This window comes from Engystomops pustulosus, chromosome 5 (assembly GCF_040894005.1).
Source record: "Engystomops pustulosus chromosome 5, aEngPut4.maternal, whole genome shotgun sequence".
NCBI lineage: Eukaryota > Metazoa > Chordata > Amphibia > Anura > Leptodactylidae > Engystomops > Engystomops pustulosus.
In genome coordinates, this window is record NC_092415.1 from 21,341,686 (window position 1) to 21,363,861 (window position 22,176).

Sequence of the window (22,176 nt, forward strand, 5' to 3'; positions counted from 1 at the left end):
GACACTGTCACCTGTCCCCAGTCTCGGCAGAGTAGGGCTGATCTTTACAGAAAGATGGTGAGGGAGTACGTAGCTGACCATACCATCGTCCTAAATGATCACACAGCTCCCTACAACTACTGGGTTTCAAAGCTGGACATGTGGCACGAACTGGCGCTGTACGCCTTGGAGGTTCTTGCCTGCCCTGCCGCTAGCGTGTTGTCCGAGCGGGTTTTCAGTGCAGCTGGTGGCATCATCACCGATAAGCGTACACGCCTGTCGACTGACAGCGCTGACAGGCTGACGCTTATTAAGATGAATAAAGCCTGGATTTCTCATAATTTCCAATCTCCACCAGGTGAAGGAAGCTCAACCTGAATAATTTATGCACTCCTCCTCCTCCTCATTTTCCTCCTTCTCCTCCTCTTTGTACACTAAAGCAGAGGAAACTGGCTATTTTTTGACAGGGCCCACTGGCTCTAGCTATAGTACTTTATGCATTTAATTTTTCTGGAGGGCCACCTACCCGGTCCTCTGTTTTAAACAATTTTTGGGAGTGCCACATACAGGCACTCAATCTATTCAATTTTTCTGAAGGGCCACCTACCTGCTCCTCTGGTTTGAAAACTTTTTTGGACTGCCACATACAGGCACTCAATCTATTTCATTTTTCTGGAGGGCCACCTACCTGCTCCTCTGGTTTGAAAACTTTTTTGGACTGCCACATACAGGCCCTCAATCTATTTCATTTTTCTGGAGGACCACCTACCTGCTCCTCTGGTTTGAAAACTTTTTTGGACTGCCACATACAGGCACTCAATCTATTTCATTTTTCTGGAGGGCCACCTACCTGCTCCTCTGGTTTGAAAACTTTTTTGGACTGCCACATACAGGCACTCAATCTATTTCATTTTTCTGGAGGGCCACCTACCGGCTCCTCTGGTTTGAAAACTTTTTTGGACTGCCACATACAGGCACTCAATCTATTTCATTTTTCTGGAGGGCCACCTACCTGCTCCTCTGGTTTGAAAACTTTTTTGGACTGCCACATACAGGCACTATCCAAATTAAATTGTCTCCATAGCAGCCTCCACACGTTGTCTCCATTGCTACCTCCAAAAGTTGTCCATATAGCTGCCTCCATACATCGTCCCCTTATCAAACGAGGTGTGTCAGGCAGAAATTTGGGTTGTTTTCATGGATTCCACATTAAAGTTGTTAACTTTGTCGCCACCCTGCTGTGTTATCCACAAAATATACTGGCAAACTTTTATCATTTACCAATATTATTTCAGCGCTTCTTGCGCATCTGTTTACATTCCCCTCATCCGCCATATCCTAAACTTATAAGAACGCTACTACACTTGATCTTATACAAAAGGTTCTTAGAAGTGCTGTTTGGGGAGTAGCCTAGAGACAGGGGCTTGGATTGGCGAAAGCTCGCCTGGCAGTGGAGCGCCAGCTCCATGTGCATCATGCGCTTCTTGTGCATCTGTTTACATTCCCCTCACCCGCCATATCCCAAACTTATAAGAACGCTACTACACTTAACTTGGTGCAGGCTGGGACCGAGTCTGACCCTGGGGCTGGTCATATACTGCCGACGCAGAGGATTGCGGGGCCTACCTCGGTCCAGGTCTCAAAGGCCTAGTATACCTCCTCCTCCTCCCACCCCTCCTCCACCTCCTCCTCCTCCGAATTACCATCCGTGGCCATGGCGCCATCAGTCGGTAGCTCTAGGCACAGCAGCAGTGCCGTCGCTAAGCGACAGCAGGCGGTGCTCAAACTGCTGAGCCTAGGCGATAAAAGGCACACCGCCCAAGAGCTATTACAGGGCATTCCACATCAAACTTGTTAACTTTGTTGCCACCCTGCTGTGTAATCCACAAAATATACTGGCAAACTTTTATCATTTACCGATATTATTTCAGCGCTTCTTGCGCATCTGTTTACATTCCCCTCACCCGCCATATCCCAAACTTATAAGAACGCTACTACACTTGATCTTATACAAAAGGTTCTTAGAAGTGCTGTTTGGGGAGTAGCCTAGAGACAGGGGCTTGGATTGGCAAAAGCTCGCCTGGCAGCGGAGTGCCAGCTCCATGCCAAGATCCAACTAACATAGTTTTAACTGCAGCACCTTTAATCTACTACTAGTTCACTGCCTCCATACATGGTCCCCTTATCAAACAAGCTGTGTCAGGCAGAATTTTGGGTTGTTTTCATGGCTTCCATGTTAACTTTGTCGCCACCCTGCTGTGTAATCCACAAAATATACTGGCAAACTTTTATCATGTACCGATATTATTTGAGCGCTTCTTGCTCACCTCCTTTGGTTCCTCTCTGCCACCCATTGGTTTGAAGCCTGAGTCCATTTAGGGTATGTCGCCATGCCACTCTCTAGCCTGCCGCTGCTGCCGCTGCCTCTGCATGCCGTCCCCTATAGTGTCAGGGTCAATTATTGGATGTTTTAGATGCTATCTAGCTTCATTCTGTCACTCTGTCATGGCCATGCTGTTGCCCATAATTTTGGCATAATGGTGCGATTAAGCAGCCTCAGAGGCATCCATGCATGTTGCCCCTGCTGTTTCCTGTCCATTTCCGTGGTGTTTCCATCCTTTTCTGAGGTTCCCAGGTGTTTGGCCAAGCTTCCCTGTGCAGAGCCTTGGTCCCCTTGAAAAATGCTTGAGTCTCCCATTGACTTCAATGGGGCTCGTTATTCGAGACGAGCACTCGAGCATCGGGAAAAGTTCGTCTCGAATAACGAGTACCCGAGCATTTTAGTGCTCGCTCATCTCTAATTATGTTATATATATACATTACAAATATAATTACAAATGATGTTTGTTACTAGTATAAGTCTTGCCTGCTTGCTGCTTACTTTCTCACTTTTACAGGTTACATGATTTACATACAAACAGGCATAATACAGTTTACATACACATTACGTTGCATACATTACATACATATTACATAACTTATTTTACAGACTACATAAGAAACATGTTTACAATTAATAATTATGTATGGCACACTACAATCAATGGTTACATATGATACCAGCTACACAGTTACATACATATTCTAATGGGGGTAGGCAGAAGAAAAAGTAGAATAAAGATTGGGGAGGTTATGGCATTACACTGTAGGACAGTGGTGGCGAACCTATGGCACTGGTGCCAGAGGCGGCACTCGGAGCCCTCTCTGTGGGCACCCAGGCCATCACCCCAGCATGAAGTTCACCAGACAGAATCTGCAGAATCTTCCTACAATAATAGGCGAATTTGCCCTCCTCCTTTCAACTGTGTTGGTGTCTTTAGGAGGCTGAAGGATTGAAAGGAGAAATAAATTACTGCTTAAACTGCTGTGCTGGCACCTTGCAATAAATAAGTGGCTTTTGGTTGAAGTTTGGGCACTCAGGCTCTAAAAGGTTCACCATCACTGCTGTAGGAGGTCTCAGAGTCCTCAGTTATTTGGCGTATCTGAATAAGAGACGGTTCATCTTTTTATGGGATGTGCTTGGCACTCTAAGCTGCCTAATGCCCCCGATGCTGCCTGTGCAGACGTTTCAAGCAATCTGATGTAATAACCATGAGCCTGGAGTGGTCAGGGAACAGGTATTATACTAAGGGGTTGGTGCGCCTGAAGGCCTAGTGCTTGATGCCACCGGTCTGATACATCTCAGGCAGTTCTAAGCAGCTTCATGCACTTCGTGGATTGCACCGCCAACACTGAGTCCCACAAACTGTGAGCAAAGGTGGGTAGACCCATCATCAGGTTTCAGTGAGATGTTGTAATCATACAAATAATTTCATTTTAGATATGTTTTTATCATAAAATTGTGGAATTGGCTAAAAGGATGGAAGTAATGGTCTATTAAAGTTGACACCAAATGTTAAATACAACTACCCTTTTATTGTTGTCTACCGTGTATCAATTTTGTTAGCTAGTATATGCTTAAGACCAGAGTTACTGTTGTAGTCATCCCGATTAAGAGAATAAAAGGGAATTAGAGTTTTCTTTACCTCCTTGCTTTGCATACTTTGTTCTCTCTATAGTTGCTTTATCTCTATTAAGAGAATTGCACAGTGCATTAAGTAGCTGCATGAAGAACAAGGTGGTTGATGGCACTGCATTGATTTGGAGCACTCATGTTGTGAAAGCTGTTACATTAGAAGAAGACTTAATTGGAACTGCACTGTTCCCTCTCTACATTATCCCTATATCAACCCTATGTCCTGATAGACAGCGCTAACAGGTTTTTCCTAAAATGGCTTTATGTTGGGTGTAACGTCGTTTCTTTATGTTGACTACATCTTCTTGTACTTTAATGTTGAAAAGTTATTTTAGAAAATGGGTTTCCTTGTGTCATGGATATAATTTTTAAGGAAGCGGATTGTTACCTAAAGCAAGAGACAAATATAAATTAAGACTTGCCATTTGTCACTTAATGAAAGAGATTTTTTTCTAGTACTTCTTAAACATTAAGAAGCAAGGAGCTAATTTTGCCCAGGGCCCACCATCCATTTATGAAGACACCATTTGGATTGGCATTTGTAAAAAGTAGCTCTTTAAGAAATGGAGAGATCTGTTTCTTCTTGCAGAGGAACCTTGCAGACAATGCTCTTTGAGAAAGTGTAAAATGTAGGTTCTTCTAAAGCCATTGACAAGTAGTTCCTCTGTCAGTCAACAGCTGACCTGCTAAATCCTGATCCTGGAATTATGATAGATGGGTGTTTCTTCATTACAGTGGAAACTGGTTAATTGACATCCAAAGTTATGTTTCAAGGATAACACACCGACTTCAATTATGGAAAGTTACCGATAGGGGTCACTGGAGATAGTTTTCATTCTTTTGGAGTAGATCACATTTGCACAATTGAAGTTATATCATTCATATAATAATAGATTAAAGTTTGCTTTCCAACCAGTGGAATACTTAACACCCTTCTTTGAAGCCAAAATTTCAAACCTGTCGTCCAAGATTTTTTTTAGGTGACATTTCAGGCTACATTTAACTTTATCTCCATCCTCAAGATGGTATGGCAAGGAGCTGTCAACTCCCTGCTCTGCCATTCACTCTTTCTATCTAAAAGATAAAGTGATGACATCACAGAATTGCATCAGTCTGTGAGGGAATCCCGTTCAATCATCCCATTCCCATTGTTATGATCAGACACGCCTATCTGTGTGCCTTTTCCTTTTTTACTGTAAAAGCGGCAGTAAACTCTGTAGAAGTGGAGGCTAGAAAACCTAACTGTTGTGATTTGTGCCACAAATGGAGAAGACGCAGCACAATGTAATGAATTCATATCCATGAGAATAGGTTTTAAAGAAGCACTCCTGGGATTGCTATTCCAACATCTTCTCTGGCTGATAACCATGTAGGGGGTACTTTGGGTCGAAACACTTGAAACACTCAGCTGTTTTGGACTATAACCCTATTGATCCAGTCCGGGCTCAGTCACATAATTGGCAAACCAAAAACAATACCTACATATGATTATCAGTGGGAGGGGAAATAAAAATATATCTGGGAGTCCTATGGACTCTATGGGAGCGATACAGAGACAAAAAGATATATCACTGAGTAACATGACTGGCTTAACCCAATAACCAGATCTGATAACTCAAACTGTAGTGTAGTGTCCGAATTCGTCGGGTAGTCCGTCGGCCATCGCCCCTGATTTCTGTCGCGGCGCCGATGCGCCACAATCTGATCGCATGCAACAAAACCTGGGGCAATTCAGCGCAAAATGCCGCAAATCAGAAATGTTTGGGAAAAACCCGACGGAATCGTGGCCGCAGGATCCTTAGTAAATGTGCCCCACTATGTTGGTAATGATACATTTTGAAGAGGACAAATACGTTTCTTCATAAATTTGTATAATTTATTGACATATTTTCAGTGTTAATTTTTCTTTAGCTTAGTTATACTTATTTTGTTGAATCCATCTCCTAATGGTTCGAACTGTAGCCCCTTACACTGGCTTCAGCTGTTTATACCTGGCCTTGCTTAGATACGGTATATATTTCTATGCTGTCCACTGTAGACCTTTATAACCATCACTACCCAACCCACATACAAACACGTGCATATACACACACACACATACAAATTCATCTAAACTCATGACCTTGGCACTCTTCCCAGACGTGGCTCTTTTCCTCTGCTGAATGCCTCAGCAGGAAGGATAATTTTCACATACTCGTTTTATCCAGTGATTTTTTTTCCTTCAAAATGTTAACCCAATACCTACTCAAGTCTTCATTTTTTTCAGCTTTTTGTTTGAGGCTGTTCTCTTGTAGAACACTGGGTAACATCTGTTGATGAGCTTCGTCACAAATCATTGCCTATTGCAGGTGATGAGCACTAAAGAGGGCAGAGTTTAATTCCACCAGTGCTCAATGAGGAGCATCAGGAAATGAGTCGAAATTGCAGCTGTTATGTAAACACTGAGGAACCAAACATCTTCAGTAAGCTGCTGTAATAAGATGTCTAACTGTTCATGCTAAAACTTGGATTTAGCGAATGAAACAACTGCACTGAAAATAAAAGTTCTTTATGTTTTACCCATTTTTCAGTACTCTGTCATCGTACATTGTAATGTCAACAAAAGAAGCATTTAGGTCAAATGTTTTTCCTTGTATTATTTTTTTTTGAGACAGCTTCTTGATTTTGTCTTCATTTTTGAGACAGCTCCTCAATTTTCTTGCCTTTTTGAGACGGATTCTCAATTTTCAATTTTCTTATACTTCCCTTGGTTGTTGGACATCTTTTTCAAGCACACCATAATATGTTGCTGTAGCTCTTTACCTCTAATTTGTAGCTAGACAGGTCCTAAAGTTTCTTTGAATGAGCACTTTCTTCATCTCTCATCTTCAGGTATAGACACCTACTGTACCTCCCTTGTAGAAGAATTGCTATGCCCATTAGTTTCCTTTAAATAATTAGAATTGGAATGTAGACATGCAACACCTTCAAGACAACCATCCAAGTTCATAGTAGAACAAAGATCTGCCACAGAAATAATGTTGTCAGGGTCATGGCAAGCTCTGTCGGAGCTAAAGTCAGTGGTTTCTGATCTCACTCCACCATCTGCTGTCAAATAAATTCAGTGTGAAAGCTAACTATTCCCAAATCTATAAAAATTGCATTGTTTTGTATAAATATTTTTATTGTTTTTTTGTAAATATTAACAAGGTTCCACTAAAAACAGTGATTTATGAAAACATTACTGCAAAACATATAGCAACAGTTGACAAAATAGACCGCTATTGAACAGAGTTGTAAGTTTAACCAATTTGAAGGGGGAAGACCTTGTGGGGTAAGGAGTGGAGGAAACCAAGGGTGGAAGGTTGCTGATTAATAACAAAGAGAAGTCAATCATTCCCGTCTTATAAAGGGGAAAGGAAGACGTAATGGAAATGGAGGGGTTAGGGGGGTCTAAAGGGATGTAGGGGGATACATTAATAAACAGAAGGTAAACGATACATATTCCTTACAATTTTTTTGTAAATATGTGCAGTGCAATGATGCGTTTAAGATTGAAAAATTAAAAATTGGTCATAAGAGGTTTCAATATTAGTGGGTAAGAGAGGGGATGTGTAAAAATGTGGGTGAGATCTAATAGACAATGGTTGTCAAATGAGTTGGTTAACATCTCTGTGAAAGACCAAAGGGTCCTATAGCAATTAAAACCAATTGTGTTTCCGCACCTCCCAGCTCACTAGTTCTTCCATCCCATGGATATGATCCTCAGAGATTGGTGGTGGTCCTTTCTGCAACTATCTAGGCCAGATGGTTGACATGGCTGCCATAGCTTTGTGTTGGATCCAAATAAGTACTGACTCGGGTGTAAGGAAGATAATTCTTCTCTGCATCTCTTATCAACAGGTGTATTGTACAACCTAAACAATAGTTTGTAGGAATTTTCCTGAATGTGAATGTTTTTAAAGAATTTGTGTACATGGTCATGAATAAGAGATGGTGAGAAGGAGGAGGTAAGGTCTCTTACCCACTGAGGTATGAAGGCAGGTTTGATGTTGGAGTTATCGTTAAGAAGGTAGGAGTAAAGTGATTATACCTTTAGGCATATTATTTTTTACTTACCATTTCTCCAACCAAGATGGGTCTCCAAGAAAGGGGATATGTAACTTCCAAAAAAGGACCTTTCACCACTTCAACTCTATGCTTCCTATAACTGTTGCACTAAACTAATTCTTGGGGTATTGGAATTCTTTTGCCCAAGTTCCCAAACTGAAACTTTGCTAACTAGACTCTGAATAGTCAAAAGGGTGGCCCGGACTAGAAAAATCCTCCCAGTTTCACCCATCTGTCAGTAGGCAGCCGAAAATATCAATTTTGATTGCTCGCGAAGGGTAAAGGCTATAGTAATCATCCTGGCAATGTCAATGTCTATGTAGGCAGTTAGTGTTGGTGACAATGGTGTAAGGTCCTTTAAATAATGTTTTATTTTTTATATAGAAATCTTTGAAAATTGATCTAAACTAGAGATGAGCGAGTATACTCGTCCGAGCTTGATGCTCGTTCGAGTATTAAGGTACTCGAGACGGCTCGTTGCTCGGACGAGTATTTCCCCTGCTCGAGATCGAGCATTTAATTAAAAAAACACAGTGAAGAACAATGAAGAATAGAATAAAAACAGTGAACACAGGATCATTTAAGTGAAAAACACAGTGCAGAACACAGTGAAGAATAGATTACAGATGTTCGGCACATCTGCTTACTTGTTGGGAGATACGCGCGGAACGGTGCGAACAAAATAGTATGTGAAGAACAATATATATGTGTGATGAACACGGTGAGCAGCACAGAGACATGGGGCAGCGGCAGCACGGAGACATCAGGGAGCGGCACGGAGACATCGGGGCACGGAGACATCGAGGGGCACGGAGACATCGGGGCACGGAGACATCGAGGGGCACGGAGACATCGAGGGGCACGGAGACATCGAGGGGCACGGAGACATCGAGGGGCACGGAGACATCGAGGGGCACGGGGAGACATCGAGGGGCACGGAGACATCGAGGGGCACGGAGACATCGAGGGGCACGGAGACATCGAGGGGCACGGAGACATCGAGGGGCACGGAGACATCGAGGGGCACGGAGACATCGAGGGGCACGGGGAGACATCGAGGGGCACGGAGACATCGAGGGGCACGGAGACATCGAGGGGCACGGAGACATCGAGGGGCACGGGGAGACATCGAGGGGCACGGAGACATCGAGGGGCACGGAGACATCGAGGGGCACGGAGACATCGAGGGGCACGGAGACATCGAGGGGCACGGAGACATCGAGGGGCACGGAGACATCGAGGGGCACGGAGACATCGAGGGGCACGGGGAGACATCGAGGGGCACGGAGACATCGAGGGGCACGGAGACATCGAGGGGCACGGAGACATCGAGGGGCACGGAGACATCGAGGGGCACGGGGAGACATCGAGGGGCACGGGGAGACATCGAGGGGCACGGAGACATCGGGGAGACTTCAGTGGAAGAAGAGGAGCGGATCCCGGGACAGCGTATCTCCCGACAAGTAAGCAGATGTGCAGAACATCTGCAATCTATTCTTCACTGTGTTTTTCACTTAAATGATCCTGTGGTCACTGTTTTTATTCTATTCTTCACTGTTCTTCACATCTGCTAACTTGTCGGGAGATAATATACGCGCGGAACAGTGAAGAATAGATTGCAGATGTTTGCATACATCTGATCACTTATCAGAAGACATTCTTTTTCAATTAATTAACACATTTTATTCCCGAACCATGGTCCCTTTGAAAAATGCTCGAGTCTCCCATTGACTTCAATGGGGCTCGTTATTCGAGACGAGCACTCGAGCATCTGGAAAAGTTCGTCTCGAATAACGAGCACTCGAGCATTTTAGTGCTCGCTCATCTCTAATCTAAACCTATTTTAAAAGCCTCACAACTTAAAACTATGTGTGCATAATTCAATATACATCAATTCCCTGGATATTTGATTTAGCATAATATTGTATTAAATTATATTATTAGTAAGTGTTTGACCTGCATCTCTCAATCTGATTTACTTTTTTTCAGGAGTACAGTTCACCTTTCACACCTTTCATCTGGAAGATCTTCACGACTACTTGCTAATCACCGAAAACGGCAGTTTCACTCAGCCACTGGCACGACTCACCGGCTCCGAGCTCCCTGCAGCAATTAATGCAGGTCTCTATGGAAATTTCAGAGCTCAGTTACGCTTTATTTCAGATTTTTCAATATCATATGAAGGATTCAACATTACCTTTTCTGGTAAGGATATGAAGTCAAGGCAACATTTAATATTTGATGGACGTATTTCCCTGTGCTACAATTTATAAAATGGATGTAGATGGTTACGGCATTGGTAGTGTAGGTCATATGTTTCAGTATTTTACATTTACTTTTCATGATATTTCTTTTATAATGCATTAATACTGCAATTCTGAGTCTTCTGGAATATTTTATAAAGACGTACAATAGTGATCTCCTCTCTTCATGCATTTGGAGATGAAATAGCATAAGGAAGTGGCCCGTTAGTCCAATGTTTTCAAAGGAACGCATGAGGAATTTTTTTCTCCATTTTTATTTTCTATTCCATCTATGCATTAAGGCACAGAAAAAGAACTTTGAAGTGCAATGCAAATTAGTTGTCTTAAGTCAGGGGGAAAGCTTGAAGGTAAAGTCAAGCTCTCCATACTGTGATTCGACTCCCCTATTCCTTTAGACAGCGTTGGCCATGCTCTGAGGATTATTCTAATGTATTTTGAAGCCAAAATCCAAACGGGCTCTTGCATTTACAGGTGTTGACGGGGCTGGGAGTCTAACTCCACCCTCCCATCCTTTTTGTGTGTTTTTTTTTAATGTACTCTTAGCTTCATTGCGCAAGCCAAAGCTTGAACACAATGGGCCTTATTTATCAAAACTGTGTTAGAACAGAACTGTTCTAGTTGCTCATGGCAACCAATCAGAGTTCAGTTTTCATTTTATAAACAGCTGTGGGAAAAGGAAAGCTGATCTCTTGATTGCCAAGGGCAGTTAGAACAGTTCTGCTCTCAGACGCTATTAGTAAATCTCCCCCAATGACACTGGTATCATCAGCAAGACAAGGGGCTGTCTTAGCAAGCTGAAGTGGTTGAACAAAGGAGAATTGTTTCAAAGCTAGGACACAGAGTGCTTGACTTTTTCAACAAACTATTCCCTTTTTGCACATATGCATATATCTTGTCTGCACCTAAACCCATCAAAGATGTCCAAAAACATTCATTTTATACACTAGGAACCAGTTGGAAAAAAGTAGTTTTCCTGAACTACATATATTGATTACCTCACCTATAGATTTTTGATATAAGAAAGGTGGGGGAAAAACATCCATCACCCCAAAGGAAGAGCCGATTTTATCAGTTGATGCTTAAAAATGGAACAGGAAGCTGACTGCTGGGACAGGAAGTTGAGTCACTTCTGCTGACCTTTCACTCAACTGAATAGGAGCAGTAGCAACCAGGTCTGACCACTTAATAATTTCAGTACTAAGTAAAAGAAGGCATCTCCCTACAGATCGTGGACCAAATTTCAGAAAGCCTAGTGACATGATTGTGATATAATCCAAGTCTAGTCCAGAATATGGATTGTATCCATCAGCCAAAAAATCCTTAGATTTAAAATAAATCTTAATTCTGTTAAAAAACAGCATCCTAACATCGACTTCTAGTAGAAAGCAAGCTTATGAGTCCAAAAAATTTAGGCACTTCATACTAATGTAGTAATATTTTTTTAAAATTGCAGAATACAGTCTTGAACCATGTGGCGATCCAGGAATTCCACAGTATGGGAGACGTCAGGGAAGCCATTTTGGAGTGGGTGACCTGATTACATTTACTTGTTCATCTGGATATCGCTTGGAAGGAATTCCGGAAATCATATGTCTTGGTGGTGGGCGTCGTGTTTGGAGTGCACCTCTGCCAAGGTGTGTGGGTACGTGGTCAGCTGCTTTCATTTGCTTGTCTGTGTAGTCACTATTGAGAATTTTGTTTATTTTATAATTTATTTAGTTAAAGGGACTGTCCCATCTGACTCTGACTCTCACTGAAGAACAGATGTCTATTCCCCTCACTTTCATTTTCTTTCCTGAATCCTATGGATGTGTTAAAAATACCTGAGATGTGAAAATCCCTTTATCTAAATTTTTGTAATAGACTTCTCTATTGCATACATGTATTTTTAAACTATTTTTATTTAGCTATTGGAGAATAAAAAAGGAATTGTACACTTATGGCAATTATTCTCTTACAAGGGTCCCCTTAAAATATGATAGAGGTAGGTTGGGAAACTCAGAAGGAAGCGTTCTATTTACCTACAGTGCCACCACAGGGGTAAACAAGTACTACACAATTCTCATTCAAACCAATGATATGTGTAGTTACAATTTTGAGTCCTCCATGGTATAAGATGTTATTTGGAGATATTCTAAGCTATGACAATATAATAAATTAGGGCTTTTTTTTGGGACCCTATCACTGATTTAAAAATGACATAAAACGTAACTATACTTCTTTTTTTCTTTAACCTTGTAAGGACCAGGCCCTTTTTGTTTTTTTTTTGTTTTTTTTATTTCTATTATTACTCACAACACCCCATAAATTGGGATAAATTGTACCTTTTAGCAGAAAAATTTACAAAAAGACTCACCATATTAAAATATATATAAATGATTTTTAAAATTTGTATCAACTTTCTTAAACAAAATGGTGATTTATGCATTTAGGCATTCTTTTCACTACAGAGTTCACTATATAGAACAATTATTTTTTTAATTTAACGGATCAAGCTTATTATTTACTTTATTACCTTTTCATTGCTTATAGGGGGTTTGATCACTCAGAGATTATGTTGCAATAAAATCATGAATTGGCAGACTGTTAAAATTATCATTGAATTATAGCCATGGCAGCCTCTCAGAGGCTCTATGCTAGTTTTTCAAACTGATTTGCCCCATTGATGACAACATGGGGGGCGATGATCGGGGTCAAGATGGTCGGTTCCCAAATCCCCATTTAGGCTCTGTAGTCCAGTTCAGTGTAATAATTAAAAGGTTAAGCCCGGCAATCGATGTAATACACACAGCGTTGTCTTTGAACGAAAGCAACCCTGCTTTTCTTATCCTGTACAAGCCCTTTAATATTTAGGCTTCAAAATATATATATCTGTTCATGATGATAAACATAACTGACAGAGCTGTAAGCATTATATGTATCGAATGGATAACACCTAAGATGAAAGATGCTTTTTCTAGTGTAGTCTTTAAAAATACATCAAATGGATGTCACCGTACAATCCTAAAGTGTATCTCAACCTTTCAACAAACTTTGCTTTGTGGCCACATGAGGCGTAACACTGGGGCACATGTATCTAATTTTTGACTTGGCTTTTTCTTTCATTTTTGTATTTTTATGTGCATTTGCACTTTTATGACTGTTTTTGCACCTACCACAATGTTCAAAGTTCACCATGGTTGAGTTTATTGCAGTGTTCCCTGAGTTATGACCGATTTCAGTGAACGTTGTAACTTTTTAAAAAACCTACAAAAACATTGCAAAGTTTGGAGCAAAACCCCCTACCAAGTGACAAAAAAAGAGTTGTTGGAATCATTCTACAGAAAGTAGAAACGCTCATCTGAAAAAACGAGATGGCAAAATGGAATTCAGCAGAAATTTAGCAAAAATACATTTTGGAAGAATAATGATAAGAGACAAAGAGGCTTAAAAAAAGCAGTGAAGAAATATCACATAGTCTCTAGGTATCATTTGTACTATTGGTTTCTAAAATGTTTTAAAAAGTAAATGACTATTTCAAATATAATTCATTAACCGAGATTTAATATTAAATACATTTCTAAGTTACTTTAATTAAGTATTTTAGTTATTGTTACTAGTATCCATCTTGTTTTATTCTATAATGGTGTTAAAAAAAAAACTTTTTAAAAATAATGTAAAGGAAATTATTCCAGTTAATCAATGACGGCTTATCATGGCTTAAATGGCTTAATCGGGAATTGCAACCAGTCCGCCCTCTATGCCCACTGGGCAATTGAAGGCAGTGTTGGGCTACTATGTGGACAGGCACCTGTGACTACCTATAGCCTCCACCAGGCTATAGCTCAGTTTTATTCCAGGCTGAACTGGCCATAGAACCAAGCTATGTTCCTAGTGAGTGTGTCCTCATTGCCAGAGAATTGGTATATCAAAAGACTGGAGCCTCTTGATATATCTGAGGAAGGGTGAGGGGTGGGGCCGACATCAAGCTTCGACACACTGAGCATCATGTATATTGATAATTCAAAGACATATTTGAAATATATACTGTATATATATAAAATTCTACAGATATTGGGGCAAATTTACTTACCTGTCCGACGGAGTTAAATTAAAACTTGCCATTTGTCACATAATGAGAGAGATTGTATTCTAGTACGTCTTAAACATTCAGAAGCAAGTAGCTAATTTTGTCCAGGGTCCACCTTCCATTTATGAAGACACCATTTGGATTGGCATTTATAAAAATTAGCTCTTGAAGAAATGGAGAGAACTGTTTCTTCTTAAAGAGGCACCATTCGGTGTAAGGAACCTTGCAGACAGTGGGGCACATTTACTTAACTGTCTGATAGAGTTCACCAAAATTGCAATGTATGACGCTAATGCTCTGTGCTGCGATTCACTAAGATCGTGCGCCGAATATCCTGCATGTGTCGCTTCCCCGCTCAGGTGCGACAGAGTTTACCATCTTTTTAGTGGTGCATGTAAGTGTGTGGGTTTGCGACACAATTTGAAAGTCAAATTCCGCACTCAGTCCGAATCAGTCGGAACGTCCGATTGTCCGCCCCCTGATTTGTGTTGCATGGAAGCCAGTGCAGTTGTGCCAAAAACCCATCATGTGCAACACAATGCTAGCACAGATACCTGTTAAAAACCTGTCCAAGCCGTGCAAACCCCAAAAAAGATGGAAAGTCCGACGAAAGTGCAATCCGCGACCCTTAGTAAATGAACCCCATTGAGTTATAGACATCCACTTGATGAATTCCACAATTTAATAAAGCTTCATATGGAATATCCAAATTTTGAAAATGATTCCCTATAAGCCGTAATTACAAGAAAAATACATTTGAGAATTTTCTCTGTTTAAAAATGTAATTAATCCATATCTATCCATAAAAATACTCTCTATGGAGGAGCACACCGCTGCGCAAAGGACAAACAGCAGTCTATAGGGCATTTGTTATACATCTTTACGTTACTGTCCTAAACTGGGGCAAAATACTGTAGTTTACAAATAAATAGTTTACTAATAAAATAAATTCCCAGATATTGCTTGAACCATATTGTTTGTTCATATAAAGTCTCTATAATCACTAATTTCTTAGCACAAAGAAATTTTGCCCTAAAACTTCAGATTTTACAATAAAACCTAACTCTGGTCTCAACTACAGACTTAAAGGACGCAGAAGCTCCTCTCTATAGAATTGGGGTTTTTATCATCCATCACAGTCTTCTTTGAATTTGTTTTAAAAGATCACTTTACGGAACTCTCCCACAGGCAAGTCATCTCCGAGAAAGGTTCTCATCCGAAATGGGAGCTGTAGAAATAGAAAGTTAATGTCCTCAAACAACTGCAGAAGCTGTGACATCCAGTAAAGCTGAGCTGGAGGCGTTATGTACCTATGGATGATCAACACTTCCAACTAATCACCACTGCCCAACTGCGGTGTGAGGAAAATGTCAAAAAGGAAACTTTGGAAACTCAGAACTCTAAGACTCCTCACCCATTATATGTGGGAACAGTGATTTTGTTAAGATTAAAGGTATTTACTTAATGGAAAACAAAATGTTCTGCAGTACCAGTATGATACAGAGCAGGAGGAACTATTCAGATTGCACATAGCGTCCAATCTGCAGGCAGCATGTTATCGAGCAGGAGGAGCTGAGCAAATTATGCATAGTAATATCACAGCTATTTTCCATTTTCCTAGCAAGTAGAAGTCTATGGAAAGGTCAGAGGGTGCAGAGAGCGACAGCAGCCAGGTCTCCAACCACTAACTCAGAGGCACCCACAAAATCCAAGAAGTTATTACAAAGAGTAAAGCTGGGAGAAAATACAGAAAACAAATCATCTAATCTTCACACGCTAAACTACTGGTTTAGTTGGTTGAAATTAATATTTACTTCACTGGTTGTTTGTATTGTTGATTTATTTTAATATTGATCCCACATACTACTGACAATAGATGATGTCACAGCTTATCTCCTCCCCCTCCCTGTACAATGACCTCTATATAGATAACACTGACCTATCATTACATCACTACTGACAATAGATGATGTCACAGCTTATCTCCTCCCCCTCCCTGTACAATGACCTCTATATAGATAACACTGACCTATCATTACATCACTACTGACAATAGATGATGTCACAGCTTATCTCCTCCTCCTCCCTGTACAATGACCTCTATATAGATAACACTGACCCATCATTACATCACTACTGACAATAGATGATGTCACAGCTTATCTCATCCCGCCCCCCTGTACAATGACCTCTATATAGATAACACTGACCCATCATTACATCACTACTGACAATAGATGATGTCACAGCTTATTTCCTCCCCCTCCCTGTACAATGACCTCTATGTAGATAACACTGACCCATCATTACATCACTAATGACAGTAGATGATGTCACAGCTTATCTCCTCCCCCTCCCTGTACAATGTCATCTATATAGATAACACTGACCCATCATTACATCACTACTGACAATAGATGATGTCACAGCTTATCTCCTCCCCCTCCATGTACAATGACCTCTATATAGATAACACTGACCCATCATTACATCACTACTGACAATAGATGATGTCACAGCTTATCTCCTCCCCCTCCCTGTACAATGACCTCTATATAGATAACAGTGACTAATCATTACATCACTACTGACAATAGATGATGTCACAGCTTATCTCCTCCCCTCCCTGTACAATGACCTCTATATAGATAACACTGACCAATCATTACATCACTACTGACAATAGATGATGTCACAGCTTATCTCCTCCTCCTCCCTGTACAAAGACCTCTATATAGATAACACTGACCCATCATTACATCACTACTGAGAACATATTAAGTCACAGGTTATTTCAACCTCATATTTTAACAGAACATGACTATAAAATTTCCCATAGACCCCAATGAGTCATCTACAGACCATATCTGTAACCTTCATTGCCAAATGCTGTTACTAGAGTTTAGTTAAGATGGAAGCCTAAATAATTATGGACATAAAATTTAAAAAAAAACATAAATAAATAAATTCGAACAAATACATATTTTTATATATGTTCCTTTCTACTAGCCAAATAATTTCTCCTTTTGTGGTTTTTTATATCATTTTGAGACATAAGCCTCTATTACATACAGAACTATTCCTTTCAGTGAATATATAGTTTTAGGAAGAATGAAGTTAAACAGATACGGAATATAATTTTGCACTTATAATAAAAATAATTAATAATAACTGTAAAAATGCTAAAAAATAATACAATTAGACTTGGGCCTCATGCACACGACCATAACTATCACCACACAGTGACCGTATACAATAGACCTCACAAGTTGCAGTGAGCGATCATTTCTGTAGCTAGCCCACAACTGTCAGTGAGTTCTGTTGTGCATGGTCACAGTGCAGTGCTGGCTGATGTGCGGCTGCCTTGCTTCCTATGGAGATGGAAGGGGTGAGGAGAGCTCACCCCACCCATCACAACCTGACCACCCTGTTTGTGCTCCATTTCCGCAAACCCTAGGTTTGCACGTATCCTTTCCACTAGTTGATTGGAGCACCTCCTCAGGCCTCTGTTCATATATAGAAGTTTTACGGTGATGTCCCATCCACAGCACATACCTACTACTCCCAGACAGAGGCCGCCTACTAGAGTGGGTGCATGCTGTCAACGAAAGATCATTGATGATCTTGTGAATACCAACTGGAGGTGATGTGCTAAACGAGAGATCAACCAGGATGGTGGCATTATCAAGAACAAAAGCTTTGAAATGAGATGTAAAATGATTGAATAAAGTCACAGAGTGGGAGAGTTAGCACTGAAGTCAAGCTCTCCTGCCTGATAATGTACCCCTTCACTGTAACTGACATTCCTGAGTTCCTGGGACGTCACTAGATGACTATCCAAGTATGTTTCATGATGTTGGAAAGGATACATTCTGCGGTTCTTGACTTAAGTGCTGAACTCTGCACTTTATACAACCAATTTACATCTTAGGTCACATCTCAAGTTGATTTTTTGAATTATACCACTACACTGACCCACAAAGGAAACATAAAAGCTATTCTGACCACATGCTGGTGTATTACTTTAATTTTTATGTTGACTGTATTTGATATGAAGTGCCATAACAAGATCTGGGAGGGCCCAGTGAGTTTTAAGTTTGACCAGTTCGGCCAAAAGTGAACCTGAAGGTTCCAATTCCAGTTCAGCCCAGTATAGCCGAACCCAAGCACTGAACCCCACCGGAAAACTGATTTTGGATGTTACCCTTCAAATGCCACCAAAAAAGCCAAAGGCAGCTTTTAAATGGTGGCATTGCATGTAAAACGCCATTTTCTCAAGGATATTCACTCCCCGAGGACATCACAGTGAGTTTGGGATGGCTGAAGTTTTGGTTCGGGATCAGTTCCGATCATGACTAGCCATAACTGATATATTTCTATTAAATCAACAACATGGCGCCCAACCTAGGTCTATACATCACTCCTTATTAATCTAAAATAACTACCCTTCCAACATAGTCAACTAGCATCTGAGTCTTACCTGTTATACCACTTCAGGGGATTCTCCGGCCCCTTGAGTGAGACAATTGTGCTTGAGCTGAGCACGTTAGAACCTCCAGTTTAGAGGGATCAGGTTGGTAATTATAATAATGTGCTTAGTTATGTTTTACAGTTTCATTGGGAAAAGCAGTTATGAAGCTCAGTCCTGGCTATTAACACGTCTTCTCTCTCCCTCCCTCCTTTATCTGTAGCTGAATGTGGAGCATCTGCAACGAATAATGAAGGAATTCTGCTGTCTCCGAATTACCCACTGAAGTATGAAAATAATCATGAATGTATATACAGCATTCAGGTTCAAGCTGGAAAAGGAATCAATATTTCAGCCCGGACTTTTCATTTGGCGCAAGGAGACGTACTAAAGGTAGGTTATGTTTTTCCTATTTTATTTTTCGGGTCTCAAAATATGTTAAAGATTATATTTTTTTATTTGAAGTAAAGAAATAATTAGAAATTTCTGAAACAAAAAAAGCAGCAAATCCAAATGTTTTAAGAATAAAATATTGTTTTGTTCATTACATTTTTGCATTGTTTTTCTCTGCTCTGAAGAAGTGGATCGGTCATATAATGGACACCAGAGATGCCAAATAGAACCCCATTCCTGTGTGCATTGGATTTCATTTATTTATTGTTCACTTTAACAGCTACATCACTACTGACAATAGATGATGTCACAGCTTATCTCCTCCTCCTCCCAGAAAACAGTGACCTCTATATAGATAACACTGACCCATCATTACTTCACTACTGACAATAGATGATGTCACAGCTTATCTCCTACCCCTCCCTATAGAATGGCCTCTATATAGATAACACTGACCCATCATTACATCACTACTGACAATAGATGATGTCACAGCTTATCTCCTCCCCCTCCCTATACAATGGCCTCTATATAGATAACACTGACCCATCATTACATCACTACTGACAATAGATGATGTCACAGCTTATCTCCTCCCCCTCCCTGTACAATGACCTCTATATAGATATCACTGACCCATCATTACATCACTACTGACAATAGATGATGTCACAGCTTATCTCCTCCCCCTCCCTGTACAATGACCTCTATATAGATAACACTGCCCCATTTTTACATCACTCTTGACAATAGATGATGTCACAGCTTACCTCATCCCCCTCCCTGTACAATGACCTCTATACAGATAACACTGACCCATTATTAAGTCACTACTGACAATAGATGATGTCACAGCTTATCTCCTCCCCCTCCCTGTATAATGACCTCTATATAGATAACACTGACCCATCATTACATCTCTCCTGACAATAGATAATTTCCACCTCATATCTGCATAGAGTATGACCATAAAACTTTAGATAAACTTCAATAATAATAAAATAATTCAAACAATGTGATACATAATGATATCTGATTTTAATCAATCAAAACAAAAAAAACTCTACTTTCCCTTTAAGATGCACCTCCCGTTCTTGCCAACCTTCTCCTTTTGTGACAAGTCATGAGAAGACATGGACCTGAGCTTTTGCAAGGCTATCTCTTTAACTTTAGGGCATACAGAACTATTCCATTTGGTGAATATTGTTTTAGGAAAAAGGAAATATTTCTCTTTGTTTTATGGTTCTAGCTGTAAAATCATCAGTGTATTGTATTCCACAAATCTCAGCGTCGAGCGGGGAATATTTTAGTGCAGTTAAACAGATATTAAATGTCATTTTGGACATACACCGTGTAATTAATTCTCCCGGATGATGGATAAGAAACCCTGATTCTCCACTGAATAATTCTCGGTATGGCTTAGTCAAAATGCATTCTCCGATCCCTGTGCTGCTTCACTAGTTTTTCAAGAACAGTTGTCTTCAACTTCGGCCCCATTCCAAGTTCATTTCAAAAGTAATTTATCTTATGTGGTTTTCCATTGTTCTGCTGTCATGCCCCGAGGCAAAACCATCATTGGAATTTATTCAAAGTGTTGAGACTTTATTTACAAATTAACTTACAATTGTACAATAAAATAAGTTGCTGTGTGATACCTTTGGAGGCGTCACAAATATATGCGATAGGTTGTATTTTTCTTAAACAGAGAATTATTTCCCATACACCAGATAGGGGATAGGGATTACAAGGTTTTCAAATACCAGGACTCCAATTGATTAATTGAAGGGGGTCAGCAAGTGTCCTATAGTGCTCCATGTAACTGGTCTGGTGGTGCATATGCTCTGTCATGTTTTCTGTCTTGTAGATGTTCCTGTTTGTGTCCCAAGCCTTCAGTTAAATTGGGCATTTTCAAGACAAAATGATATTTTATAATATCATGGGTCTACATTGTTTATATGTTCCACCATCCAATGACAGTTAAAAAAAAAAATCAGTTCATATTTTTTTACTTTTAACAAAATTTTAATATTGGTTCTTTTGGAATAGTGGATAATCTTGCCCGATACCATCTTTTCTCTATTAATTATTGTTAATGTATTAGAAGTGCCAATGATTGGAGGAGAGAAATACACTATGAACTGCCTTCTCTGACACCCACTTTGGGGAGCTGAGATAACCCAAATTTTGTCGTCCTCCATTGCTGTGTAGACAACAATTCCTTGTAAAAATGAAAGTTGAGAGTCCTCAGTTGATAATACCTTTTATTGGCTAACTAATAGTGACAATTGTGAGCTTTCGAGACTACTCAAGTTTCTTCATCGGGCATGGTAAAAGACAACATCTGAATATAGTATAAAAAAAACAATTCCTTGAAAAGATGAAAGTTGAGGGTCCTCAGTTGATGATACCTTTTTTGGCTAACTAATAGTGACAATTGTGAGCTTTCGAGACTACTCAAGTCTCTTCATGGGGCATGGTAAAAGACAACATCCGAATACAGAATAAATCCACAATTCCTTGAAGGCATTATCACATCTAAATTAGTTATGAAGTATCAATAAACCTAGGTCGTATCTCTGGGACTCACAGCAATCTTTAGAATCGAGGTCCATTGAGGTCAACTCTACGGAGGCAATGACAAGAGCCTAGACAGTACAGTCAATGCTCCCTTAGAGCTTAAAGGTGAGTGACCGCTCTTACATGGCACTCTTTATTTTGCCCAGCTGCAGGAAGGGGGTCATAGGACCTCCCTTTTAAAGACCGGTTCCACAGGTTCTCTATATCTATACTGTAGATAGTTAAATATTGTAGATAGGAAAACCTCTGTAAATAATAATTTACCATATTGATCATAATTTTTTGAGATGTTTTCAATCTAACCTGGTATACAGTAAAGTAT

General features: G+C 40.3%; 1 protein-coding gene across 6 annotated transcripts in view; it reads left to right on the forward strand.

Moving 5' to 3' along the window:
• CSMD3 (CUB and Sushi multiple domains 3) overlaps positions 1-22,176 on the forward strand; it is an 804,446-nt gene that overhangs the window by 479,045 nt on the left and 303,225 nt on the right. For all 6 annotated transcript variants that reach the window (XM_072151297.1, XM_072151299.1, XM_072151298.1 and 3 more), the window contains 3 exons: positions 10,073-10,288; positions 11,801-11,989; positions 19,108-19,277. In XM_072151297.1, the coding sequence (XP_072007398.1) occupies positions 10,073-10,288; positions 11,801-11,989; positions 19,108-19,277 (575 nt within the window). The remainder of the gene's footprint in view (positions 1-10,072; positions 10,289-11,800; positions 11,990-19,107; positions 19,278-22,176) is intronic.